This window comes from Octodon degus, unplaced genomic scaffold (genome assembly GCF_000260255.1).
Source record: "Octodon degus isolate 3935 unplaced genomic scaffold, OctDeg1.0 scaffold00008, whole genome shotgun sequence".
NCBI classification, from domain to species: domain Eukaryota; kingdom Metazoa; phylum Chordata; class Mammalia; order Rodentia; family Octodontidae; genus Octodon; species Octodon degus.
In genome coordinates, this window is record NW_004524584.1 from 6,941,530 (window position 1) to 6,968,944 (window position 27,415).

Sequence of the window (27,415 nt, forward strand, 5' to 3'; positions counted from 1 at the left end):
ATCCCCCAGCACCACATGCCAGCCAGCCCCGCCCCCTGGTGGGCTGAGCTGGCCACACACACACAATAAATAAATGTAATAAATAAAAATAAATAATTAAAAAAAACAAAAAACTAAGAAACAGTTTTGATGATAGTAAAGAATAACTAAGAATAAAACATAACAAAAATACTGGAATGGCAAATATATGACCAGTACTTCTAATAGTTTGGGGATAGGATATCGCACAAAATTCTAGTGTGTAATGGACGAACAGTGTCCATGACGGTTACCGGTGGCCAGGTGTCACTTTTAGGACTGAACTGCTATTTCCTTGATATACACCCTGTAGACCCCAACAGAATCATAACCTATAGGGTGCAGAAGTCCATTTATAGAATATCCTGATGGAAATATTTTGCTGATGTATACAAAAGAATAATTGAAAGACTGCTGTTGCATACTCTTTTTCTCCTGTGTTTAACTGTTTGCCCTACTTCATGGGTTCTTTCCGTTCTCATTTACGAAGTTGTGGTCATTTTGAACCCTCTCTAGAATATCTTTTAGTAGTCTGTGTAGGGTTGGTTTTGTTGTCATGAAATTCTTTAATTGTTCTTTCTCATGGAAGTATTTCACTTCTTCATTAAACTTGAAAGAGAGTTTTGCAGGGTATTATCAGTCTGGGTTGGAATTTTGTTCATAGAGGACTTCAAGTACTCTGCTCCATGCTCTTTTTTACTTCATGGTTTGTGAAGAGAAGTTTTCCATTATTCTGATGGGTTTTCCTTTAAATGTGATCTGTTTCTTTTTTTTAGCGGCTTTTAGTATACTGTTCCTATGCTAAATTTCTGAGATTTTGATTCTTATATGTCTGGGTATGTTTTTAATTGGGTTGATGTTATTTGGAGTTCTATATGCTTCAGTTACTGAATGCCAGATTGTTGCCCCATACTTGGGAAGTTTTCTGCTATTACTTCTGCCCATATTTTCTTTATATCATTTGTACTGACTCCTTCCTTCTCATTCATGACTATTAATCTTACATTGTTCATCTTTGCATCATCTTGCAGGTGATGGATTATTTTTTCCTGCATCCTAGTTGTTTTTAAGAGATCTTTTCTTACCTTTTCACTAGCTGCAATGGTGTCTTTAAGGTCTGAAAGTCTCTTTTCACTTTCACTCAAATGGTTTTGCCAGCTTGTGATTGAGGTTTTAATTTCCTGTACATCACTTTGAATCTGCTTCATTCATTCTATTTCTTTCCTATATTGCCCATTCAAGGATGCCATCATTTTTCTATTCTCCTCTATTTTTTTTTATCAGTGTCTTCTTAGACATTTTGTCATTTTGTATAGCAATGTCTTCTGACCTTCGATGTACAGCTGTGGTAGAGTTATTTATTACCTTAGCACCAGGTCTGGATCTACCAAGTTCAAACTCATCCAGGTGGTGTGGCTTTGGCTTGGCTACTGTGCTCCACTTCTTGTCACTGCAGCCCTTGAAAGCGAACCTGCTGTGCCACTCTGGCAAGATGTTCTATTCCTGGATCTGCTGGGTAAGTCTTGCCTCTAGCCTCTCTGCAGAGAGTTCTGCTGCAGGGTTCCACACCAGGCCTGTCTGATGGAGGAAGTATCACACAGATGCCTGGCCTGGGTCCTGGCTGGAATTAGGATCCAGTGGACCGAGCTTAGGCACTGGCTGGAATGAGGACCCAGTGGGAGGGCGGGCAGTGCCATTCACACATCAGGCCCGGGTGCTGACTCTAGATAAAAATTTAGAGCCTCCATATTTAAATAAATATAGATAGATAGATAGATAGATAGATAGATAGATAGATATCCAACCCAGCACTCAGAACACTGAGGCTGGAGGACTGCTATGAGTTTCAGGCTAGCCTGAGCTACATATTGAGTTTAAGACCAGTCTGTATTACAGAACAAGACCCTCTCTCAAAGAAAAATAAATAAATAAATAAATAGTAAACAATGAGAAAAACATTTATAAAACAACAAAGGGCTTTAAACTTTTAGTGCAGAAAAATTCTTATAAATTAATTTTACAGACTATTAAGTCCTCTGCATAAAAATAATCCAAGAACAAGAATGAATCCCACAAAAATATAAATGTCCAGGGTCAGTAAGATAGCTCAGTGGATTAAAGCAACTGCTTAGGCAGATGGAGGAGCCAAGGGTTGGATCCCCTAACTGCAGTGCTGGCCCCAACCCTGGGGCACACTGAGATGGCCATTGAGACTGAGCTTGGTGGCGCGTGCCTGTAATCCTAGCACTTGGGAGGCTGAAAACAGTAGGATCACTACAAGTCTGATCTGTGCAGTGAGACCCTAAAGACCCTGTACTAAATACATAAAAATATATAGAGACATATAGATATATATGCCCAATAAAAATATGAAAAAACTTAATGACACTAATAATCTGAGAAATTTAAAAATTCAACGGTATTTTATGTCCATAAAATTGCAAAGAGTTTATAAAATAAAACTTAAGATGGTTACATTTTTTGGAATCAAAGGACCCAAAGCCTATTTAGAAAAATTCAAAACACAATATTCTTTCTAGACTATAATGTGGGATTCTACTGTAAAACCCCAAGAGATATTAAAGCAGTGAGCTAGTAAGCTGTACTTCTACACATTCAGTTTAAAAAAACAGAGATGTTAGAATTTTATAAATAAGAATCTCATGCTTTTGCAAAAATTGTAAAAAACCGGAAGAAATCTAAACATTTAAAAATAAGGGAACTTCAAGATATATCATGTATAGATATAATTACCTTGTGAGAAATGGTTTTGGTTTTTTGTACCAGATATTGAACTCAGGACCTTGTCCTTACAATGTTATCATTATGTATACCTAAAATGTACTAATAGAACTAATTTTTAAAAATAAAAATAAAGGAACTGTTGAATAAATACAATCACTGAATGAATGTACATCTACACAATAAAATACTCTGATAGTAATATGCATCAGAATTAATGTAGAAAATGCTTGTTTAAATCACTAGGATATAACAACTACACTAAGATTCCAATTTTGTAAAAGATTTTCAAATAAGTAAAAGTTATATAGCTTAGAGCTATTATACCAAACTGTTAACTCTGTTTTATAGAGTTATGTATTATTATGTGTTCTTCATACCTTATTTTCTGAAAATTTTCCAAGAGCTACTGCTTTTTTTTTTTTTTTTTTTTTTTTTTGCATCGGGAATCCAACTCATGACCTTATACGTTCCAGGAAGGCACTTGTGCTGCTGAGCTACATCCCCAGCCCTGCTTTTGCAATATAAGATTTTTACAAAGAAAAGAAAAGAGATGAACCTTCAGTCCACCTGCTTTAGTTTTTTCATATTTCCTAACCAACAACCTGCTGGAATGTAGAAAATGAGAAAGTAAAGGCACAAGAGGTAAGTTCAATGATCAGTGAAAATGAGCAAGAACTTTTAGCAAAGGCAGAAGGAAAGAAAGGTTATCAGATTACCTTAAAATATATCTGTATTTACAATAACCCATAAGACAATGCATACCAGTAATTATCATCACTCTTAACAAAGATAGTAAAAGTTATATTACATTTACTATATTTACCATGCCTCCCCGAAGAAACACCTCCCTAATCTCCTACACACATCCTTAAACTTTCAGTTGATTCTCTTACATGTTAGATGAGTCAGCTCTGCAGAATCTTTAAAACTTTCAGTGATTTAATGGGACCTCTAACAGCATGAAGATTGACTATGGAATTTTTTTTTTTATTTTATTGAGAAACAAATAGCAATCAGACAGTTTCAAAAGTGATTAATAGGGCAGTTTCAATAACTAATACATTGTACATTGTTATCTTCTTAGTGGTTAATCCATAGTACAAGATGCAGACAGAATATCCTGTCCAAACACTACTAGTACAAATCTTTCTTCTCATTGAATTAAGCGAAAGTAGCTGTATATCTATCCTAACTATTCTGCATATACAGATACAAAATGGTCCTTCCTTTGTATCCCTTTTTTTGTTTAGTCCTGTCAGAAATGGGTATTCCATTGGCATCTAAATACTATAGGTGCGTGAATTCAGCAAAACAATCCAACACTGACTATGGAATTCTTAAGCCTAGTAAAAACAAATGTTTTGATGAAAGTCATAGACAAAGAATGAAAAACAAAACACCACACAACACCCTTTCCTTGCATTATTTCAAATCCTTTTCTTTCGGCTCCCTTCTGTCACTAAAATCATCTATATTCCATGAAAACTCACATCCAGAAGAGAATGGTTTCCCAGCACAACCATATGACCCACCTGAAGATGCCTTATGAGTCTACATTTTAGTAGTACTACACTATTTTTGTTACTGTGTCTTTGTAGAGTAACTTGAAAGAAGTTATTACTTTAGCTTAGGATTGCTTTGGCTATTCTGTGTCTTTTGTGTTTCCATATAAATTTTTAGGATTTCTTTTGCTAATTCTATGAAGAATGGCACTAGCATTTTGAAACAGATTGCACTGAATATGTAGATCACTTTTCGTAATATGGTTATTTTGATAATATTAATTCTGCCAATCTACCTACATGAGAGGTCTTTCTAGCCTCTGGTGTATTCTTCTATTTTGTTCCTAAATCTCTAAGTCCCCTTTCCTCTCTGGAAGTCCAGGTAGCTCTAATGTAGCCTCTGTTACCCTATGACCTGCTGGAGTGGGAAATCCAAGAGGAACATGGTTGGAAACCTACAAGCCCAAAATGTACCATGCACACTTGAGAATCCGCCGACAACAGACTTTAAAAAGTGAGACACCTAAGGGAGGAGAATCAAGGTGCCTTAGCCTATAGTCAGCTCATTCTCTCAACCTGCTACTTTGTCAAACATCAGGTGCTGGGCAATTCCTAGGAAGGAAATCCCAGGAGCCAGGAAATGTACCACAGACAGATCAACATGGCCTGCTAGGTGGCAGCAAAGAGGGAGAGATTCTGAGAGAAGCACCTGAGGAAAGTAGGTTTGGTATATACAACATCTCAGGAGAAGATAAGGCCCCTGTCAGAATGAGCTGGATTTCAGCAACATCCTGCTGATGGGGTGTGCTCCCAATCACTCTACCTTCCCCACTGGAAAGAGGAGGACAGAAAATGAGATATTCACAAACCTGCCCATCAGAGAAATCGAAAGCTAGAGAACAATCTATGAGAGGACACTGGTAAGTCCTTGGGAATTTGAAAACAATCACACATTTTCGGTTAGGGATTCAAATTTGAGTGCTAAGACAACTGCAAGCCGGGTGCTACAAGGTGAACAGCACTTGGAAGTCTGAAGAAAGAAGACCCCAAATACCAAGAAATAATTTCTTGCTCATCCATTCCCTTCACTCAGGAGTGTTATGCCCACAGGACACTCTGCACACAGCCCATATCCACAGGCATGCACCTACAGGGAAAGCCCCAATATCCTTTGCCAGAAACTCCTGAAAGTACAGAGCCATGGAATTTCAACAAGTATGTACATTATAGTGACTGAAAAAAAAGACTGTGGGTGGAGAAACAGAAGGGTATCCAGGTCTGAGGGCATTAGGCAGAAAGTTTATGAAGAAAAAACACACAGGTTAGTACAAGGCTTGCTTGGAAGGAGTGGGGAACAAGAGGCCTCTGGCAGAATTCAACAGAGAAATGGGTGCTAGGCTAATTGCACCATACCTTCCCCTCCCCAAATGTACTGATGTGGTTGGATCAAGGACAGAGACAAAGGCCTACAGTTAGCCAAGGCCAGAACACTGCTTGCAGCCAGGAGGGACACCCTGAGAGCCCTAGATGGACAAGGCCCTTTGCACAGAGGCAGACAATTAAGCAAACAGAGGTGATCAGCGTGGAGTCTCGCAGTCAAACTCAGACAGCAATAGGAATAGGACTGTGAGAATGCTTTGATTTTGCACTTTTGCAATGACTTAAGGTTTTTGTTGTTATTGTTTCATTTTTTATTTTCTTTCTAATTTTCCTTTTGTCTCTTTCTTATTCCTTATTTTCCTTCCCTTCCTTCTAGCATACATACAAGAAGTATCTGCAGATGTGAAACAGACAGTAAAAATTAACCGGTAGTCTAATTACAAACAGTATGTTTCAAGGACATGTGAGGGTAACCCTCACCACATCTGTGCACCCAGGACCCAAACATTAAATACCAACAAATTAGGTTCCAGCCATCTCACAGCTTCCCTCTATGTCTATATTTGCTACCCTCTACACGCCAACTTCTATTCCCAGAAATATTCTCTCAACTCTCCACTTGAGTCAATCTATAAAAAATTCCAAGAGTCTGACCTCCTGTCTTCACCTACTGAGATACTTCTTCACTCTCTTTCCTCTTACTGACTCACTCTTTTCTTTTCTCTTTCCTTCCCTCCACTCTCTACATCCCAGTCTGTTGGAAGTAGTACTGAACAGTCTGCAAAAGGCACTGATTAAAGGATCAAGTTGTTTAAATTATTAATTTACATGTTTGATACACAATTCGATCTGTTGAAGTTGTTCTAAACAGTAAGGATTCTATCCTTGCATAACAGTGGCTGGATCCAAGCCTATTAAGTCAAGTAAGTCAACGAGGTACATAAATACCAAAATACAAACGAAGCGAACATTATATCACTGGAGAGCACACACAAACTAAAAAAAATTCCATAGTAGCAAAAAAATCTTTCCACTTCAACTGATCCTCAACTCTCAGCATAAAAAGAAAGACCAGGAAAGGATTTCAAAAAGAGAAAACAAGGCAACAAAAGTCCTCCAAAAACTCCCAAATGCTCCAAAGTAGATCCAACAGGCACAGTTAAGGAATTTAAAAACTAAATGACTAAATTATTCAAAATGATAAAAAAGAAACTTGACAAATTCAAAGATAACATAACAGAACTGATAAGTAAAAAATAAAAGAAATATATTTATTCTAGGAAATAGTTTATTAGTAATTCTCTAAACATTAACATGGATATCTTACAAGTACCCATTACTGGCACAGATAATATACATTTACAAATGCTGTAGCTATATAATGGTCATAATAAAATGGTCAGAGAGCTTAACACATTCCTGCCAGCTTAACCAGCATGACTATCTCCTCAAGTGGCGTGTACTAGTGGGAATACAAATAAATCTAATCATGTTTATTAGTCTCTTCACTAACAATGTTTAAACACCACAAACGGACTGAATCTACTCAGCTACCAAAATTTGAATAATTACTACTCAAATGTCAATGTTAATACTATTCATATCAATTAAAAATGTCTATAATAATAACCAACAAATTTATTTCATTAAACTAAAAGAAATATATACAGATACAAAATTGTCCTTCATTTATATCTCTACAAAATTGTTAGGCTAGATATATAGCCAATTTCTCTTAATTCAGTAAGAAGAAAGATTTGTCCTAATAGTGTTTGGACAGGATATCATGTCGACATCTTGAGCTATGAATGACTACTACAAAGACAATAATATGCAATGTATAAATTGTAATGCTCCTACCAACCTGTTTTGAAACTGTTTCATTGCAATTTTTTCTCAATAAAATTAATTTTAAAAAAATAAAAAATAAAAGAAATATATTTATTCCAGGAAATAGTTTATTAGTAATTCTCTAAATGTTAACATGGATATCTTACAAGTACTCATTACAGGCATAGATAATATACATTTACAAATGCTGTAGCTATATTATAATTTTTTATACCATTTTAATGTTTTTCTTAAGGAACTGTAATATGATGACATCTGGTCTGTTAAATCAATGCCTTTCATTGTTGTAATCAAAGACTCCCTGAGAAGTGACACAAGCTGCCAGATGGGATAGGCATGCATGTACCACTGGTGGCTCAAGCTGGCCACAATGACTAAATTCAAATTAGAGTTGCCTGGCAGTGAGACACATGAATTGCAGCCACATCATGAATGTGTTAAAGATATAAATACAAAATTAGGGGCCAGGGATATAGCTCAGCAGGGTAAGTGCCTGCCTAGCAAGCTGATGGTTCCAAATTTGATCCTCAGCACAAAACAACAAAAAAATTAGCAGGGCTAACCAAAACAACTCAATTAATGAAAGACCAGTTTAGCAAAGAATAAGTCCATGAAAAAAAGCCAAAGAAAAACCCAAGAGATAAAAATTTCTATTGAAAATATGGACAGTAGAAGTGACCACTGTGAGGACTGTCAGAACTAGAAGACAGGGCTGATTCGTGTTACTATACACTCAGAGATATCATAAAAACTATAGAATGAGAAAATATATCCAATACCTGTTAGATGACACACATAAAAAAGACTAACCTAAGATTATCTGGAGTAAAAGTCAGAAGACTTCTTTAAAAAGTCTTTTTTAAAAATATCTGTATACAGAAATTGTAGCAGAAAACTTTTCAAGGTCCTAAAAAATGAGAACAATCTAAATCCAAAGCTAGCATGAGAAAGGTAATTACAAAGATGAATGAAGAAATTAATTGTCACAAATAATATACAGAATCAATCAACTAAACAGCTAGTTCTTTGAAAAAACAGACAAATTTTAACCAGTCTTACCAGAAGATCCACATCAATGCAACTAGCAACTAACTCTGTAATCCAATAATTTGTAGACTCTGAAAGAAATGAACCAATAAGATACAAAAACCTTAAACCAGCCACTGACAACAAAACTGAGGCAGCAATAAAACCTACTGAGGAAAGTCCAGGTTTTGATGAATTCACTACTGAATTCTTTAAGAACTTCAAGGAAAATCTAACAAAAATACTCCTCAAAGCCTTTAATGGAATTGAAAGGTGCACTTCCATATTCATTCCTGGAAGGTAGCATTACCTTGAGTCAAAAATCAGATTAAAAATCAATTTAAAAAGAAAACTATTTATGAAACTCTTTAATGAATAAAGATGCAAAAATCCTCAACAAGACACTGGCAAAAAAAAAAAAAAAGACACTGGCAACATAATGCAGTGAATCATTAAACAGGTCATCCATCATGATCAAGCCGGCCTTAGGCCAGCAATGCAAGGCCTGTGCAACATATGCACAGCAATAAATCAATACATCACAGAAACAGAAGCAAGGACTACTGTGCTCCGGGAACTGGGGGTCAAAGCTATGGAGGCCTATGAGAAGGTCCAAGAGGGGCCCCTGAAGCAGAAAGGTGTCATAAGAGTTCGGCATGACTAAGCAGAAGAAGACGACGACGGACAAGGACAAGGTGAAGTTCCTGGAGGTGATAGGGATGAGCAAGAAGAACAAGGAAAAGAAGCAATGCTGCCTGGACAAGTAGACACCAGCGCAGGCATCCTTCGAGAAGACGCACGAGAAGTGGCAAATGGAGCGGATCCTGAAGAAAGCGTCCAAAGCCCACAAGCAGCACGTGGAGGACTTCAACAGGGACCTGGACACCCTCACCGAGCAATACAATATCCCCAAAGTCAGCTGGACCAAGTAAGCCCGTCAGAGTCTTCTGGAAACTTCTCCCACTCCACCCTGCATCTGCCAGCACTTTTGAGAACCATCCTGTCGTCCTGATTAAAATCACACTGTGACTGTCAAAAAAAAAAAAAAAAAAAAAAAAAAGAAGAAGAAAGAAAGAAAGAAAAAGAAAACAGAAACACGGACTAAAGTTACATTTCTTTTTTATATAGGTCTTGCTTTATCTTGGTCTTAACCATCCAGCAGCAAAATATGAAAATGAGGTATAAAAAGTAAAGCCATGTTAATATGCTGAGCTGTAAAAAGCTCAAGTCAACAACTTCGGACATTGCCAGTCTTATGGAAAACCCACTACTATTATGGACTACTGGACTCTATTGGGAGATTCTGCTGAATTCAAGCACCTACCATATTTAAATGATAATGGAATGCCCTTCTCTGAAAAAGCTAACCAAAAAAGTGGGATAAAAATGAATGACCCGTGGTTAGGATAGATATATAGTTGCATTCTCTTAATAAATAGAAAGATTTGTTCTAATGGTGTTTGTAAATAGGATCTCAAGTCCGCATCTTGTACAGCAATTAACCACTAAGAAGAATATATGCAGTGTGTTATTTGTTGAATCTGTACTTCTGATTTGATTTGAAACTGTCTCATTGCTATCTGTTTATCAATAAAATTTTGAAGAAAAAAAAAAAGAAATGAACGACCCTTTTGTATCTGTATACTCAAAATAGTTAGGATAGATATACAGCTCTACTCTCTTAATTCAATGAATAGAGAGGTTTGCTATAATAGTGTTTGAGGGGCCGGGGAGGTGGCTCAGTGGAATAAGTGCTTCCCTGGCAAGTGCAAGGGCCTGAGTTCAATCCCCGGTTCCACAAAATAAATAAATAATAGCATTTGAGACAGCATATCATGTCTCCATCTTGTACAATGAATAACCACTAAGACAACAAAATGCAATGTATTAGTTACTGTAAATGTGCCAGTAATCAGTTGTGAAACTGTCTCATTGATATTTGTTTCTCAATAAAATTATTTTTTAAAAAAAGCATGGATAAAAATTACAGGATCATCCCAATACATACAGAAAAAAGTCAGAAAATCTAACACCTGCTTATGATTTTTAAAAACCTTGAATAAAATAGGCATATTTGAAGATCTTATCGTAATTTGATAAAAGCCATGTATTACAAACCTATTACCAATGTATCAAGTGGAGAAAAACTGAAAGCGTTTCCTCTAATACCAAGAACAAAACAACAATCACTCTTGTTCAACAAATACAGCACTCAACATTTTAGTCAGAGCAAACAGGCAAGATAAAGAAACATATAGAAAGATACATCTAAAAAAGGAAGAAATAAACCATAGTTACTCACAGGAGACAGTCCTTTAAGCAAAACAATTCCTCCAGAAGTCATTGATTCATCAATGTATTTGTATACAAAATCAACACATATAGTAGGATACGGTGGTGTACACCTGTAATTTCAGCACTCCTTTGTAATCTCAGCACTTGGGAGGCTGAGGCAGGAGGGCCACAGAAAATTTGAGGCCAGCCTGGACTACACAGTGAGTTCAAGGCCAGCCTGAACTACATAATGAGACCCTGTCTCAAACCCTCCACCCAAAAAAATCTACAAAAATAGTATTTCTATACACCAATTTTCGAACCAGGGAGAAAGAAATTAGAAACAGTATCATGAATAATACTCTCAAAAAAATTTTTTGAATGCACAGGGATTTACTTAACCAAGGAAGTTGAAGATTTCTGTAATGAATACTGCACTACTCTAAAAAAGGAAACTGAAAAGAAAACGGAAAGACACCTGCTGCTCCTGGATAGGTAAACTAATATTGTCAAAATGGTCATACTTGGGGCCAGGGAGATAGCTCAGTGGACTAAGAGCTTGCCTAGCAAGCACAAGGTCCTGAGTTTGATCCCTGGTACCACCAAAAAAAAAAGGTCATACTTCCAAAACTGATACATACACTTAATCCAATCAAAATACCAACAACATTCCTCACAGAACTAAAAGAAAACAATACTAAACTTTATATGGAACCAGAAAATATCCTAAGTACCAAAAGTAATCTTACGCAAAAAAGAGTAAAGCTTGAGGCATCAAGGTTAGTTTTCTTTCCTCTCTATTTTTAGTTCCCTTACTGTTTTTTCCCTTTAGTTTACTTTGCTTTATTTCTTTTTCTTGTTGTTTTTTTCTATTACCTTAATGTAATATTATTAATTTCCTTAGTATACTTTCTTTTACTCTTATCACCTCAATTTCCGTTGTTTAGTTTTTTCAAATTTTACTTTTTTTATGCTCCCTTTCCTAACCTCTATCTACACTGGTATAAACATTAAGCTTCATGATCTATATAGACAGACAGTTAACAATATGTTATTACTATGGAATATTATTCTATTGCTAGTGGAAGTAACGTTCCATCAAGTAAATATTTACTGTATGTCAGTATCTGATTTGCCTTAGTGCTTATAGTACGATCATATATGTCTTTTCTATGGTTAAGAGGAGTACACTATTGGTTCTGGTTTCCCTGGGAGTCATACATAATACTTTGGTCTATTTCCAGAGAACTACGTACTGAGCCAAATGAGCTCAACCTCCACTTCGAAGTAAACAGAGATGGCTGGATTCTGACACGGAAGCAAAAGCCCATAGCCACACCCAGGGTATCTCTGAAAAGGAATCATTAAGAGATCTTCAGACTAGAAACAAAGCTATCCACTGTATCAGCCTACAAGCCTCAGCACAGAACACACACACACACACACACACACACACACACACACACACGGAGATGACAAAGCAAGAAAATCATTCCCAAAACTCCCAACACCTCCAAACTGATCCAGAGGGCATCAAGATGGAAAAAATCAAAAGCAATATAGTCAAATTATTTGAAAAGATAACAAAGCACATAACAAAACAGGTCAATAAGATACTAGGTGAATTCAAAGAAGATGTAACTAAACATAATGATCAGCAGGTCTACAGAAAACACTAGCAAAAATCTAGCAGAGCTAAAGAAAGAGATGCAAAATATGAATGTCCAGCACAGAAGAGTTCATTAAAAAATACCAGGAGAAATCCCCGTAGATTAAAGCTTGTATTGAAAGTATGGGTGGCAGAAGGGACCAATGTGAGAACAGTGCATCAGATCTAGAAGACAGGGTTGTGGCTGGTCATCAGTTAACAACAGGTACCTTAAAGACAACAAGAGAACACAAGAAATGGATGCAAGAGCTGCTAGATGATGCAAAGAAAACTAATCTATAATTAATTGGAATTAGTGCAAAAAATCAGAAAATAGCACAAAGGGCATAAAAACCTGTTTGCAGAAGTAATAAGCTTTCCAAATATGAAAAAAGAATTTAACATACAGAAAAGTGAGAAAGAACCCCAAAGCGCCACTATCAGAAAAGAACCACTTCACAACACAACACAGTCAAAATAACACACAGCCAACACAAGAACAGAATCGTAAAAGTTAAGCATGTCACTTATAAACTAAAGCCCATTAGAATTATAGCAGACTTATCAACACAAATCTTAATGATCCTTAGAGCTTACAATGAAGTATTTCAAGTCCTACAAGAAAACAACTTCCAACCCAGACTGATATATCTGCCAACGTCCTTCAAAATTGATGGAAAAATGAGTTATTTCCATAAGAAATTAATGACTCTCAAATCAGCACTCTAAAAAATACTCAAAGAGGGCCAGCCAGATAGCTCAGTGGATTAAAGCACCTGCTTAGGCAGGCTGCAGGGACCGGGATTCGATCCCTGCTGTGCCATGCCAGCCCCACCCCCAGGGTGTGCTGAGAAGGCAATCAAGACTGGGTGTGGTGGCATGTGCCGTGATCCCAGCGCTTGAGAGGCTGAAAACAGGAGAATCACTACGAGTCCAATCTACGTAGTGAGACCCTGTAGACCCTGTACTAAATACATCTTAAAAAAGAAAAAAAATTCTCAAGGGTATCTTAGGAAGAGAAAATGAAGCTAACAAGGCACAAGCACGTGCGCGCACACACACACACATCCAATTAAACAAATGTACCAAGAAGGATGTGCAATTAAGTAGAAGGAAAAGAGAACCAGCAGTAGGAAAATAATAGTGACCAGAATAATTCAACATATATCAGGTATAACTGCCAACACTGAGCGGTCTCAATTGGCCAGTCAAAAGGCACAGACTGACAGAATGGAGAAAGAAAGAAAATCCAATTGTATGCTCTACGCAAGAAACACATTTAACCATGAAGAAGCGTATAGACTACGCAAAGCTGCAGTCATGGGTGCTGGAGACCTCTTTGTTCATTGCCATTGCAGCTGGTGGGAAGCAAATGTTATTTTCGAAACCTACTGGCTCCAGCAATCCCCTTCCCAGTGCAATGGCAGTCCCCAGTTGCAACAAGAACAATGTCAGAGCAGGCTATAAAACATGTAGCTACCCAGGTTCGCTGACTTTCAAGTGCTACAATTTTCTCCACCTAGACCCAAAAGGGATATAGTTTTAGATGTCAGCAGTACAAGCAGTGAAGACAGTGATGAAGACAACAAAGAGCTAAATAAATTTCAAGCATTACAGGAAGAAAGAATGAAGAAGAGGAGAAGAAAAAAAAAAAGTAAAGAGAAAATCAAACTGAAAAAGAAAAGATTTTATTCTAGTTTCACTGAAGACTCTTCCAAACAAAAGAAACAAATATCAGAAGAAAAGAAAAAAGAAAAACAGAACAAATAAAAAAAAGAGAAACATCACAAAAAGGAAAAAAAGAAGAGAAAAAAGAAAAGGCATTCTTCTACCCCTGATCATTTTGAATTCACAAAAAAAGTAACTGAGACTTCAGCCTAAATCATTAAATTTAAAAAAACCATCTTCAAAAAGGTCTCTCCTTTGGATATTGCTATATAATTACACTTTGCAATATACGCCAACCTCTTCCACATACACAATTTTCATTAGTGGGACCATTATCCCTCTGGCTGTGTGTGTTTACCTAAGTCTTGTTCCTTAACAGCCATGCCCCAGTATAGATATTTGTGCATACAGAGCACATTACTTTTGGCATTTGTATCTCTATTTGGCTGGTGTTATTACTTCGTAAGTTGGTCTTAAGTGGCCCTTGTACAGTAAATGCAATCTATTTGTTAGTGAATATTCCTGAATCAAGTGTCCACCTTCTAGCAATGAAGCTAGGTAGGGGTAATGATTTGTTGTTGATGCTGAAAAGTTTAATAGGTTTTTATACTGTGATATAATATATAAACATAGTGAAATTCCTTACTCTGGTTTGTAAATCTCTAGGCCTTCAAAATTATAGTAGAGGGGGCTGGAGAGATGGCTCAGTGGTCTAAAGCACCTACTTAGAACAAGCTTGGCAAAGCATCAGGGACCGCGGTTCAATCCCCCAGCACCACATGCCAGCCCGCCCGCCCCCTGGTGGGCTGAGCTGGCCACACACACACACACCACTCTCTCTCTCTTTCTCTCTCTCTCTCTCTCTCTCTCTCTCTCTCTCTCTCTCAAATAAATAAAAAAATTAAAAAAAAAAAACCATTTCAAAATTATAGTAGATAAAACTGCTTTACTAGTCATGGCACCTACAGGAAGATAATAATAAAAATATACATAACAAAAAATACATATAAACTAGAAATCAAAGGACTGTAAACAATATTCTATGCAACAGAAACATGAGAACAAGCAGGACAGCTATCCTATTTTCCGACCAAGTGAACTTTAACCCAAAACTAAAAAAAAAAAAAAAAAACTACTTTTTTTTTTTTTTTTTTTTCATTTTTATGTACTTGGTACAGGGTCTCACTACACAGCTCAGACTCATATTGATCTTCTTCTTTTCAGCCTCCCCAGTGTTGGGATTACTGGCATATGCCACTGGTGGCTGACTCAGCACACCCCAGAGGTAGGGCTGGTGCAGCAAGTAGGACCAGGGATCAAAGGAACTACATATTGACATAGGGAGCTATTTAACAAGAAGAGATTAAAAGTATAAATAAATATGTACCAAACAACAGCATACTTCACTTCATTTTTTTAAAAAAGCTACTGGACATAGGAGATCAGATAAACATCAATAAACCATTATACCCCACTATCACAAATAAGTCAACCAGACCAAAAAAAGTTGAAACAAACCTTCAAAATAATGGACTTAATAGATATATACAGTGTTCTACTTGACCAAAACAGACATTCCTCTCAATAGCACATGAAATAATTCTCCAAAATAAACCATATATTAGTCAATAAAGCATGTTCGAGTAAATGCAAAAGAATTTAAATTGTATCATGCATATTACTAGATCACAGTGAATAAAACTAAAACCTAATGACAAAAAAATCCCAGAAATTATGCAAATGAATGGAAATTAAACAACACACTTGTGAATAATTAATATGTGACAGAGGAAATCAAGGAAAAAAGAAGATAGTTCCCAGAATTAAATGATAATGCCAGTACAGCACACCAAAACATATGGGACACAATGAAAGCAGTCCTAAGAACAAAATTCATGGCTGTAAATGCCCACAACAGAAAAACAGTAAGCCCAAATAATCTAATGATGCACCTCAGTGTCACTGAAAACTAAACCAAATCTAAAAGTAGCACAAGGAAAGAAATTGTAGCAATCAGAGCAGACATCAATGAAATACAGACTGAAAAAAAATACAAAAAAAAAAAAAAATCGAATCAAAGAGTTGGTTCTTTGAAAGAAAAAAAAAATAGACAAAACCTTAGTCAATCTTACCAAAAATGGAGACACAAGTCCATACAATTAAAAATGAAAAAGATAAAATCCCAACAGACACAACTGTAATCCAGAAGATTATTAGCAACTACTTCACAAACCTCTATGCCAACTAGAAAACTCAGAAGAAATGGGTAGATTCCTATACACATATGAATTACCAAAACTGAACCCATATAAAAACCTTGAATAATCCAGTAACACGCAATGAAACTGATATAGTAAAAAATACCTACCAAATCAGGTCCTTTGGATTCACTGTCAAATTCTCCAATTCTACAATAACTTCTGGGAAGATCTAATGCCAACACTTCCAAACTCTTTAACAAAATCAAAAGGGAAGGAGCACTGCAAAGTCACTCCTGGAAGCTAGCATTACCTTGACTCCAAAACCAGAAAAGGATCCAAGCAAAACAACAACTACAACAACAACAACAACAAAAAAAAAAAAAAAACCTGCAGGACAATGTCTTTAATGAACCTAGATGCAAAAATTCTGAATAAGATACTGGCAAACAGAATGCAAGAAAAAAAATAAGGTCATGACAAAAATAGTAATCATTATGTATGGCAAATACATACCAATAAAAAAAAAAAAAAAAGAATAAAGCAAATGAACACTCAACCAAAAGAAATCTAAATTAAAAAATCATCACCACAAAGATTATACCTCATGGCCACGGCAGCTTCATCGTTGGGATGCAAAGATGCCTTCTAGTTTAACCACCTCCCTACTTAACAACTGCTCAGAGGCACATATGTGGTTTGGACTTACAACATGCTGTGTGTGTGTGTGTGTGTGTGTGTGTGCGCACTGCTACACATCTTGTTTATAAAGCCTCAATTTTTTGGTACAGTATACCTTATTTATACAATATCGTAATTTCTACTTATTGTACTGTATAGTACAGTATTATAATTTTATGTTGCTACACATTACTATATTTCATGGCAAAACTTATGAAAATAAAAGAAAAACTGTCACATTGGAGTTTCCTCTGACCATTTCTTTGTTCTGAATATTGTAACATACTATACACAACTTCTCATTTAACAACAAATTCATCTAATGACCTAGTCACAAGAACAGTAGTTGGTTGTTAAAGTGAGGAATGTCCATAACTCAGGTCAATAAATTTAATCCATCACATAAATAGAAGGCAGCACAAAAGTAACACAATCATTTCAACAGACACAGAAAAAGCCTTTGAAAAATCCAATGGCCACTCATGATAAATCTCAAGAAAACAGGTATAAAAGGTCCTCATCTTAATCTGATAAATGTTATTCATGACCAGTCTACTGTCAACACCATACTAAATGAGGAAAACTGAAAATTTTACCTCTACAATCAGGTAAAATCAGGAATAAGAAAAAGATGTCTTCTATCACCACTCCTATTCAACATAGTCCTCAAAACATTAGCCAGAGCAATTAGACAAAAGAAAGAACTAAAAGGCATACATATACGAAAGACAGATGACATGCTTCTCTATATACAAGACCTCCAAAATTCTACCAAACCCTTCCCAGAATAACCAAATTTGGCAATGTAGCAGGAGATAAATCAACAGGCAAAACTCAGTAGCCTTCATCTACAATTGTAAGGAATTAACAGAAAAATTTAGGAAAACAATACTAGTTACAATAGCAACAAAAAAAAAAAAAAATTAAATACTTAGAAATTAATCTAACACGGGCTGGGGAGTTAGCTCAATAGAATAAGTGCCTGCCTGGCAAGCGCAGGGTCCTGAGTTCAATCCCCTGTACCACCAAAAAAAAAAAAGAAGAAGAAAAGGAAAAGGAAATTAACCTAACAAGGAAATGAAAGACATCCACAATACAAATTTCTTAAATCTTAAAAAACAAATCAAAGAGAACATCAGAAACTGGAAAGATAACCCTTGTTTCTGGCTACGAACTGCTTTACCTCTTTGTGTTTCATATCCAACTGACTCCTAAGGGTCTTCAGTTCCCGATCACGGATGTCCAGACAAGTTTCCAGAGCATGTGTCTGCCCTTCCCATTCAGACTTTTTATGAGCCACCATTATATCAATCTGTTTCATGAGTTCTTGTAGTTCTGCTTCACAGGATGTCAAAAATCCCCTATAAAAAAGAATATATCATTAAAAATCCAGAACATATGTCCAAGAACTTTTCCATCTTTCATATATAAAAATATTGTAGACTAAACCTACCTGAAGCAGAACAATGTCAATTAATAAATTATCAGAAGAAAAGAACAGGATTTCTGAGCTTTTACTTTTAACATGTTCACAGTGGGGCTGTAATCTGTTATGTCTTGTTGCCAAACAGCTTGAACCACTGGTAGTAGATGCCTGACTGTCCCAACATGCAGATTTTTATTAATTTTATTAATAAAAAGACCAATAAAAGTGATTAAATCCATTATCACCAGTGGTACAAGCCCCCTGATGGTACAATCATGCGAGTACCCCCATAGGTTCAAGCCAGGAATGTGACAATGCTTATATTAAAATTATGTATTCCTTTGAATATTTTTTCTTCCTCTGATGAGCAACTGCAACCTAAAGCATAAGGCACTAGATCAAACACGAGACTGATGTTTTAGATCTGGCTTACACAATGAGATTTCCATAACTAGTTCTTACAATATTTTAGGGAAGCTGTCAGGAACCCTCCAAGGAAGTCTATGTCACGTTCTCATCTAGCCAAACTAGAACTCTTTAGGAGCAAGCAGGAAAGTGATAGTGCAGTTTCAAAAGCTGTTTCCAGAAATGCATCTTTGAACCATATTTATTTAAACTCTTTCCACCTTGTTATTTGAAACTTACAGCAACTCCTTATTACTGTAACCTTCTTGATGCCTTTTTAAGTTTCAGAAGATGCCATATATTGCAGAAGAGAAGCGGAGATAGGCACAGATGTACTACTGAAAGACGTTTATAGGAATGGCAACTAAAGGTTCTAATCACTAACAAATGCTTTCTTACAAAAGTGTGTATTCTTAAGTCATAGAACCTCTTGTATTTTTGTTTCTGAGAGTAGAAAACTCAAGTAAGAGTCTAGCTTCAAAACGCTAAGATGAGACAAATATCTAAAAGGGACATGCTGTTCATAAACATGACACAGGTCACCCTAGCTCTTGTGCAACACTTCCACTTCTGCCCCCAAAGCACAACAGGATCACAGAGAAACTTTTAAACTACAGTGAGAAGCAAACTTACCCACCAGGCCTTTGGTTTTGTATTCCTTCCAACAATGCCTCCATCGCCAAGTCCTCTTTGCTGTGGCAACTGGGAAAGACAGAAGAGAGAGAGAAGAAAAATCACTGTGTAAGTTCCAACCTTCCAACTTCAACTTAAGAATGTGAATGAAAACATATGAATCACAATGAGAAAATGCAGCAGACTGCGGAATGTCAAAAATTTATAACCAAATATACTTTACATTAAATGATTATCCTAATTGCTATTGATATTCTCCCTGAATAACTCATTGTATATGCCTAATTCTTAAAATAAAGATGGCAGTAATGTCATCCTACCAGAAAAACACTGACCGAAGAAAAACCTATACACAGAAGGAAGAAATTGGGATCACACATATTAGAGGAAAAGGTAGCCTTTCTTCTTTTTTAAAAACAGATATGTTATTTTAAAAAAGGAAAGGAAAGGCAAAATACACTGAGGTACACTCCCTGGTCCACAATTGGCAAGCTCACTCTGGGGAAGAGAGGCCCATAGCATTTCCTGCAACATCCTTTCTGCTCTCAAAGTCAACCAGAAGGCCCTTCTCCTTCACAGATTTTTCCTATAAATTACACAGGAGTTGAAAATACACATCCTTGTTCCTTACTAAAATTCTTATCACTCAAAGGCAAAAACAAAACAAAACAAAAACAAGTTTATTCATCTCTGCAGCTCCAGAGCCTAGCGTAACATTTCAACATGGCATGTGTTGGATGCTTCTGGAACTCATTTTAATTCCCTCGTTTTACTCAATCTCATGTAAACTGGTCATGACTGAAGGACTACAGAAAGAGTCTAGCAGAAAAAGAGGTACAGAAACAGATCAGACTGACTCACCAGTCACAGCATGAAAAGGACAAGAGAGTAAGAAAGGAAAGGAGATTCTTAAACTCAGAAGTGCCACAACACGCAGCATGGAAACAGCATTGTGCTCTCAACACAAGTCTCCAAAATGTTCAATGTCCCGCCACTCTTCACTCCTAAGAAACTGCTCTCTTCTTGAATTTTGAAATTACAACCTTTGCAGTGACCAAAGACTGCTGTGGAGGTTCTACCTTCTGTTCTTATGCCACATGTAACAATTATATTGGTCAAGAGTACAAACTTTTATTCAACAAATAATTCAGTGTTTTACTAGCACTGCATAAATAATGAAAGACACGCCCTTTTCAAGGAATTAATAGTTCAATACGGAGCAGAAGACTTAACCCAAAATGCTTCCACTGTGATAAATGTGCACAGAGCAGGATGAGAACCAGAAAACAAAACCAATGCCCTTTGCATCATTTTCAAAAGTAATGGCAAGCAGCATTAAGCTATTTATGCACAAGTACAGCAGGAAGATTTTTCTCCTCGTTGGTTTATCCTACATATTTTAACAAAATATAAACCTAAAGAAAAAGATTCTCAAGCTTCATTCCACTTTTTTTTTTTTTTTTTTAATGTATAGGGTCTCACTATGCAGCTCTGAAGCATTGTGTGACCCTCCTGTTTCAGCCTCCCCAGTGCTGGAATTATAGGCACGTACCACCATGCCAGGTCTTGGTGGCCAGATCCCCGGTGTACCCAGGGAGGGGCTGGCAGGGCATGTGTTACCAGGAATGGAACCCAGGTCCTTGTGCTTGCCTAGGCAGATGCTTAGACCACTGAGTTACCTCCACAGCCCACTTTCAGTTGTTTTACAGAACTCTTAAATGTCTCTGACAAGTAACGTGATCTTGAAGACCGTACACGTATACTTATTAAATACTAGGAAAACACTACTCTTAAAAGACAGTGCTACTACAGCTATTCAAAATAACTGCTACTCAAACTATTCTTTGGACTGTGTTAAACAGTAATATATTTAGTAATATATAATATGTTAATACATTTTTGGATGACAGTAGTATTTAATAATTAAGAGTTTTTAACATATGGTAAAAATCATTGAATTCTGCACTGCTCTAACCTGCACTGTACACTCTGTCATTTTCAGTCTTCACAACACTCAAAAAATAAGTACTATGAGGAAACTGAGGCTTGGGGGTTAAATAATTTGAATACACTAATCCATACACTAACGTCCTAGGATTTCAATTTAGGCAGTATGCCTCTCAGGCCCCAACAAATGTGAAATCTTTTTTTATCTTACAAAATTCCAAGTCTTAAAATATATCAGCATCATCTTCTGTTGGTTTCACACTGTTATCTTCAAAAGAAACAAAATTAAACTTAAGCATGACATCATGGCATAACCACCAAGCAGCGTAGCAATAAAACAGCCGAGGTGAGGAAAACTGCCACTTCCGAAATCACAACAACGATCTAAGACCAAGACAAGGACATCCTTCTTTAAAGAAAAGGTGCAGCAGAACCAGCAACATCCTCTGCAGAAAATACACGTGCAAATGTGAAATGTGCTTCTCCAACAATACCCTCACGGAGGGCCGACCAAATAGCTCAGCAGATTAAAGCGCCTGCTTAGGCAGACACAGGACCCAGGAGTTCGATCCCTGGGCCTGTCATGCCAGCCTCACCCCAGGGCATGCTGAGCCAGCAACTGGGACTGGGCATGGTGGCACATGCCTGTGATCCCAGCACTTGGGAGGCTGTAAACAGGAAGATCACTATGAGTCTGATCTACGCAGTGAGACCCTGTAGACCCTATAGACTCTGTCCTAAATAAAAAAAAAAAAAAAAACAGTACTTCACACCTGCTTCAGGGGCCACCTAACACCATCAGTTCTCAATCCTTCAGGTCAGATAATAGCGAAGACTTGTGCTTTCTGCAGACCTCGGTTGCCCGAGTTTCTTATACTGCATCACAGACTGCTTTCCTAACCAACCTGACTCCATGCTACTCTATGCACAGCCTTGCTCCTTTCTTCGTAGTCCACATGATACACAGTCTGTGCCATGTAATACCTGATTATGTAAAGTTCGATACCCTTTTTTCGGAATGTTAAATAAATTTTAACCAATGCTGTATGATAGTCTGCTTCTCCTTGTTACTAATATGAAAACCTAATGTGGTTAAACAGAAGCTGTGCTACTCTACAATGCTACAGTCTCACTCGTGTCTACGGTCTGACTGATTCACTTTCCTTTCAAATGAAGACAGCCTCGAGTCTAGAGTTCAAAGGTTAAATGAAAAACAGGGCTTTTAAATCAAGTCTAGAAATGCAGACAATGCACTTAAACCTTAGGGGAACAAGATACAAAGAGGATGTCCCTTCATAAGCAGATCTTTGGTACTCATCCACTCATTTTAGTACTCACTCACATATCGCACTTTAAGAACTGGAAAGTGCTTTAGCCCTCTGATTTGATCTCACTTTACAGATCAGGAGAAACACTGTTCTGGTTTCCGTCTAGACATCCTCCCAGGGCCTCACGTGCTCAGTGGGGGACTTTCAGGAGCTGACTGGATCACGGGGCCTGATAATCATCAGTCCTTGGATGTGTGTAAAGTCAAATGTGACATTAGGAGGTGGATGTAGTCAAGGGGACAGGTCCCTGGGGTGGCCCAAGGAAGCATCTCCTTCTCCCACTCCTCCCTTCACTCTCTGCTTCTCTGCCACTACTCCAGGAGCAGCCTCTCCTCCACCAAATCCAGGGCCAGGGTGTCCTGCATGGACCGCTATAAACTGCACCAAAATAAACTCTTCCTCCCTACAGACCAGGAGCTGGTATTTTGTCCCAGTGACAAGGAAGTGAGACATACCCAATATCAAAATCCAAATTGAGCACAGGAAGAAAATAAAAATTATGAATAGAATTACATGTAAATTATAATAAAAGAGATATGCCTAACCATCAAGTCTACTTTAAAGGTGGCTAACAAGCCAGAGGTGGTGATGCACACCACAGTTGTTGCACTGTGGGAGGCTCAGGTGGAGGAACATGAATTCAAGCTCAGCCTGGGAAACTTAGAGAAACTGTCTAAAAATATAAAAAAAGAAAGAAAGAAAGAAAAATCCCAACTATTTTAAAACCCAGAGAGAGACCTGTGGTGTTAAGGAGGGGAGAGAAGCAAAAGTAACATGATCAAGATGCAATATGTATTATATACTAATTCTTCAAGATGAACCTAATTATTATGTACCAGAAACATATACAAAAGAACTGAGATGAATATTCTTAGGGAAAGAAAAACATCAGAAGTCACGTTTTTACTAAGAATTATAGCATTACTATGTATTTTCAAATAAATAAGATGCTGACTGTAAAAAGTGAATAAAATAAAATCCAGGAAAAAAGTGAGAAATACTGAAAGAGTCCACAAAAAATACACTTCTACATGGAAAAAAAAGTCATAAATTGAAAGAAAAATGACAACAGTATTTGAAAGTTTTTACCACGAAGAGTTAATTACCCAGACAAATAGTTCATAAAAATTTATGTAAAAAAATCTATAGAAAAAATGGGCAGAAGGCTGGCCAGATAGCTCAGTGGACTAAAGCGCCTGCTTAGGCAGAGCGCAGTAGCCGGGGTTCAATCCCGCAGGGCACGCTGAGAGGGGATTGAGACTAGGTGTGGTAGTGCACACCTGTAATCCCAGCTCTTGGGAGGCTGAAAACAGGAGGATCACTATAAGTCTGATCTAAATAGTGAGACCTTTTAGACCCTGTCCTAAATACATTTTTAAAAAAATAAAAAATAGTTTTAACATATTAAAGTCTGTAAATTCGTGATAATTTTAAAAGGCAAAAACCTTCATGGTTACCTTTGAAGGTTGCTAGGCCACCAACTCATTACTGTAGTCTGAAAATAGAAGAAAAGAATTAAGCATATTTCTTGCCTTTCTTGCAAAAACTGCATTTTAGGGTAGTCAAAAGAAGAGTTCTTCATAAGCGATTCATAAATACTGAAGGAATGCCAAAACTAGCAAATCACTATTCTGCAGTCCCTAATGTAATCACGGATAGAGGCAAACCACGCATTTCCCCATTAAGTGAAGGCTCTTGGGCAACTGCACGTAAGATGCACTGGGACGACTCCACCAGAACCACTGCCCCGTCAGGGCATCACTAACAGAGGCAACTCGAACAGTGTATGTCTCCCCGATAATGAATGCAACAGAGAGCAACTTCCAGAATGTGAAATCTGCACCTATGAAAGTTTCCTGCCCCTCCAATCAAAAACCAAGTTTGAATCTAATCAGTTTCTAGATCACTGTGGTTCAACAAAACTTTCTGTGATTACAGAAATATTTTATACAACACCGCTAAACAACAGCCAACAATCTGTGATGACCGAGCACTTCAAACGTGGCTAATGTAACTGGGGAACCAAACTTTTAATTTTATTTCATTTTAATTAAGTAGCCAGAGCTTTAAAAGTTGATAATACAATTCTAGATCTAACCACTGGCTAAGAAAACATAAAGTGAATAGTGGTACATACTAAAGAATAGCATGTGTTACAATTAACTACACTTAGAATGGCAAGGAAAAATTAGGAAGTGTGAAAACTATAGATGAAAACATTTAAAATGTGTATCAAGTATTTAAATGACAATGGAATGCCCTTCTCTGACAAAACTAACCAAAAAAGGGGGACAGAAGTGAACAATCATTTTGTATCTGAATACGCAAAATAGGATAGATATACAGCTCCATTCTCTTAATTCAATGAATAGAGAGGTTTGTTCTAGTAGTGTTTGAGACAGGGTATCAAGTCTGCATCTTGTACAATGAATAACCACTAAGACAACAATATGCAATGTATTAATTATTGAAAATGTATTAGGAATCAGTTGTGAAACTGTCTCACTGCTATTTGTTTCTCAATAAAAATAGTAAAAAATAAATAAAATATATATCAACCAAATCAAACAACTGTGGGATTTGGGTCTAAACTTGCCGTTATAAAACTTATAGAGGGGCCGGGGAGGTGGCTCAGTGGAATAAGTGCTTCCCTGGCAAGCACAAGGGCCTGAGTTCAATCCCTGGTCCTGCAAAAAAAAAAAACAAAAAACAAAACCTATAGAACTGAGGAAATTTAAACCTTGGCTGAATATTCACATGATGGAATTTTTGTTAATCCATATATGCACAGTAATACCGTGGCTTTGTAAAACTGAAAGCTAGCTCTTGTATGGGGAACATTTAGCTACTACAATAGAATGGACCACTGATGCTGTCACCATCCGCCGCAGCAGAAGTGAGAACACTAAGTGGAGTGTCTTCTACCTCTCAAACACAGGGAATGACATCTGTAAAACTGACATCCGTAAATTATTTGAGCCAGGATCTCCCTCTGCAATTTAGGACAGCCTTAAAATTTACAAGGTAGCCTACTAGATAGGCCTCTAGCCCTAAACTACCCACCCTCCTGCCTCAGACGGCAAACTGCTGGGATTACAAGAGTCCACTACTACAGGCAACACACATTTTACAAGTTTTTTTCCCTGTTTTTTTGTGGCCAGCTCAGCTCACTCTTGGGATGGGCCTGGCACAGCATCTGGTGCTGGTGATGGAACCCCAGTCCCGGAACTTCGCCTAAACTTGCCTAAGCAGGCGCTTTAGACCGCTGAGCCATCTCTCCAGGCCACATTTTACAACTTTTAAAACTGAATCCATGTATCTTTTAAAGGACTGCATGTCTGGATGTTTGTAAATCTCAAGCCCATTTTAGTGTCATAACCTTTTTTTTATACTCATCAACGATAATTGTATAATCAAAGGGCAAGTTCAGAATAAAAATTAGTACTGTATTCCAAATAGGGAAATACATTTATATTACTAAACTACAGCTATTAAGTGTAAATGTAAATATCTGGAGGCAGTGTGTAGGTCCCCGGTTTCCTTACATAAAACTACAGGTGTGGCAGGACAGTAATCTCAACACTGGAGAGGCGTGGTAAGGATCGCTGCTAGTTCAAGGTCAACCTGACCTATATAGTGAGATTCCATCTCTTTAAATAAAATTAAAATTAAAGCCTGGAGTGATGGTGGGCCTATAATCCCAAAACTCTGGGGTTTGAGCAGAAGAGATCACAAGTTCTAGCCCAGGTCTGCTTAAAAAAAAAAAAGCTGGGGATGTATCTCAGTGCAAAGGCCCTGGATTCCAAGCCAAAAAAAAAAAAAAAGATGCAGGTATAGTCTATCAGGAACTGTACAAGTACAGGGCACTGTTCTAACAACAATGCTCTGTTATTAAAGAATTTTTTTTAAAAAATTGTCCTGGGCTGGGGAGATAGTTTGGCAGTCGAAGCGCCTGCCTGGCAAGTGCAATACTGGGGGTTAATCCCCAGTACCACAGGCCTGGCAGGTTCCGAGCACGTGCAGGGCGCAAAACCCAGCAAAGTGGAGCATGCCTTTAATCCCAGCGCTGGGAAGGCTGACAAAGGAGGATCTCTACGAATTCCAGCTGCATAGCCAGACTCTGTACCAAATAAATAAATAAACAAATAATTGGCCTAAGGCATTAGGCATAAGGCTCTGGGGAAACTGCAAATAAATGTACTGTCATTTTACTACAAACGAAAGCTAACCTCCGGCATCAGACTCTACTCTCTTGGTTGTAATAGACAGGAGAAAACCCACACTCTGCACCTTGACTGTCTTTAAATTTCTTCTTAATTAAGGTGTATTAAGAAACTGTCCTTTTAAAAGCCTCCCCTCTACCATTTATTCTGGTATGCATGGAGTCATCAGTAAGTTCAGCACTCCCGGATTTCGGTCCTGCACGACTTTTGCCATTTTTCTTTTCTTTTTTTTTGAATGCTAACAGTAACATCCGCCAACACCTGCCGTAAAGCCTGCGTCTCCAGGAAGCCAGCCCTCCAGCTCCGCGCAGCACCCGGGCGGGAGGGCGCGCCACGGCCCCGCCTCCCCTAGCCAGCCGGGACCCCGCAGCTCCCCGAGCCGGGCTGACCACCTTGCGGGGCGGAGCCGCGCAGCGGGAGGGGCCGTGCCCGCCTTCGCCCCGGAGCGGGACGCCGGCGCGG

General features: G+C 37.7%; 1 protein-coding gene and 2 pseudogenes across 1 annotated transcript in view; 2 read left to right on the forward strand and 1 right to left on the reverse strand.

Annotated features, from left to right (window-relative positions):
• Cep63 (centrosomal protein 63) overlaps positions 1 to 27,291 on the reverse strand; it is a 69,579-nt gene extending 42,288 nt beyond the window's left edge. Inside the window, exons 1-4 of the mRNA XM_023704399.1 lie at positions 27,219 to 27,291; positions 24,188 to 24,225; positions 19,456 to 19,524; positions 18,175 to 18,352 (exon numbers count right to left, since the gene is read on the reverse strand). Of these exons, the coding sequence (XP_023560167.1) occupies positions 18,175 to 18,352; positions 19,456 to 19,524; positions 24,188 to 24,216 (276 nt within the window). The 5' untranslated portion in view covers positions 24,217 to 24,225; positions 27,219 to 27,291. The remainder of the gene's footprint in view (positions 1 to 18,174; positions 18,353 to 19,455; positions 19,525 to 24,187; positions 24,226 to 27,218) is intronic.
• Positions 9,115 to 9,454, forward strand: LOC101571920 (annotated as a pseudogene).
• Positions 13,865 to 14,664, forward strand: LOC105743883 (annotated as a pseudogene).
• Positions 27,292 to 27,415: the final 124 nt, after the last annotated feature.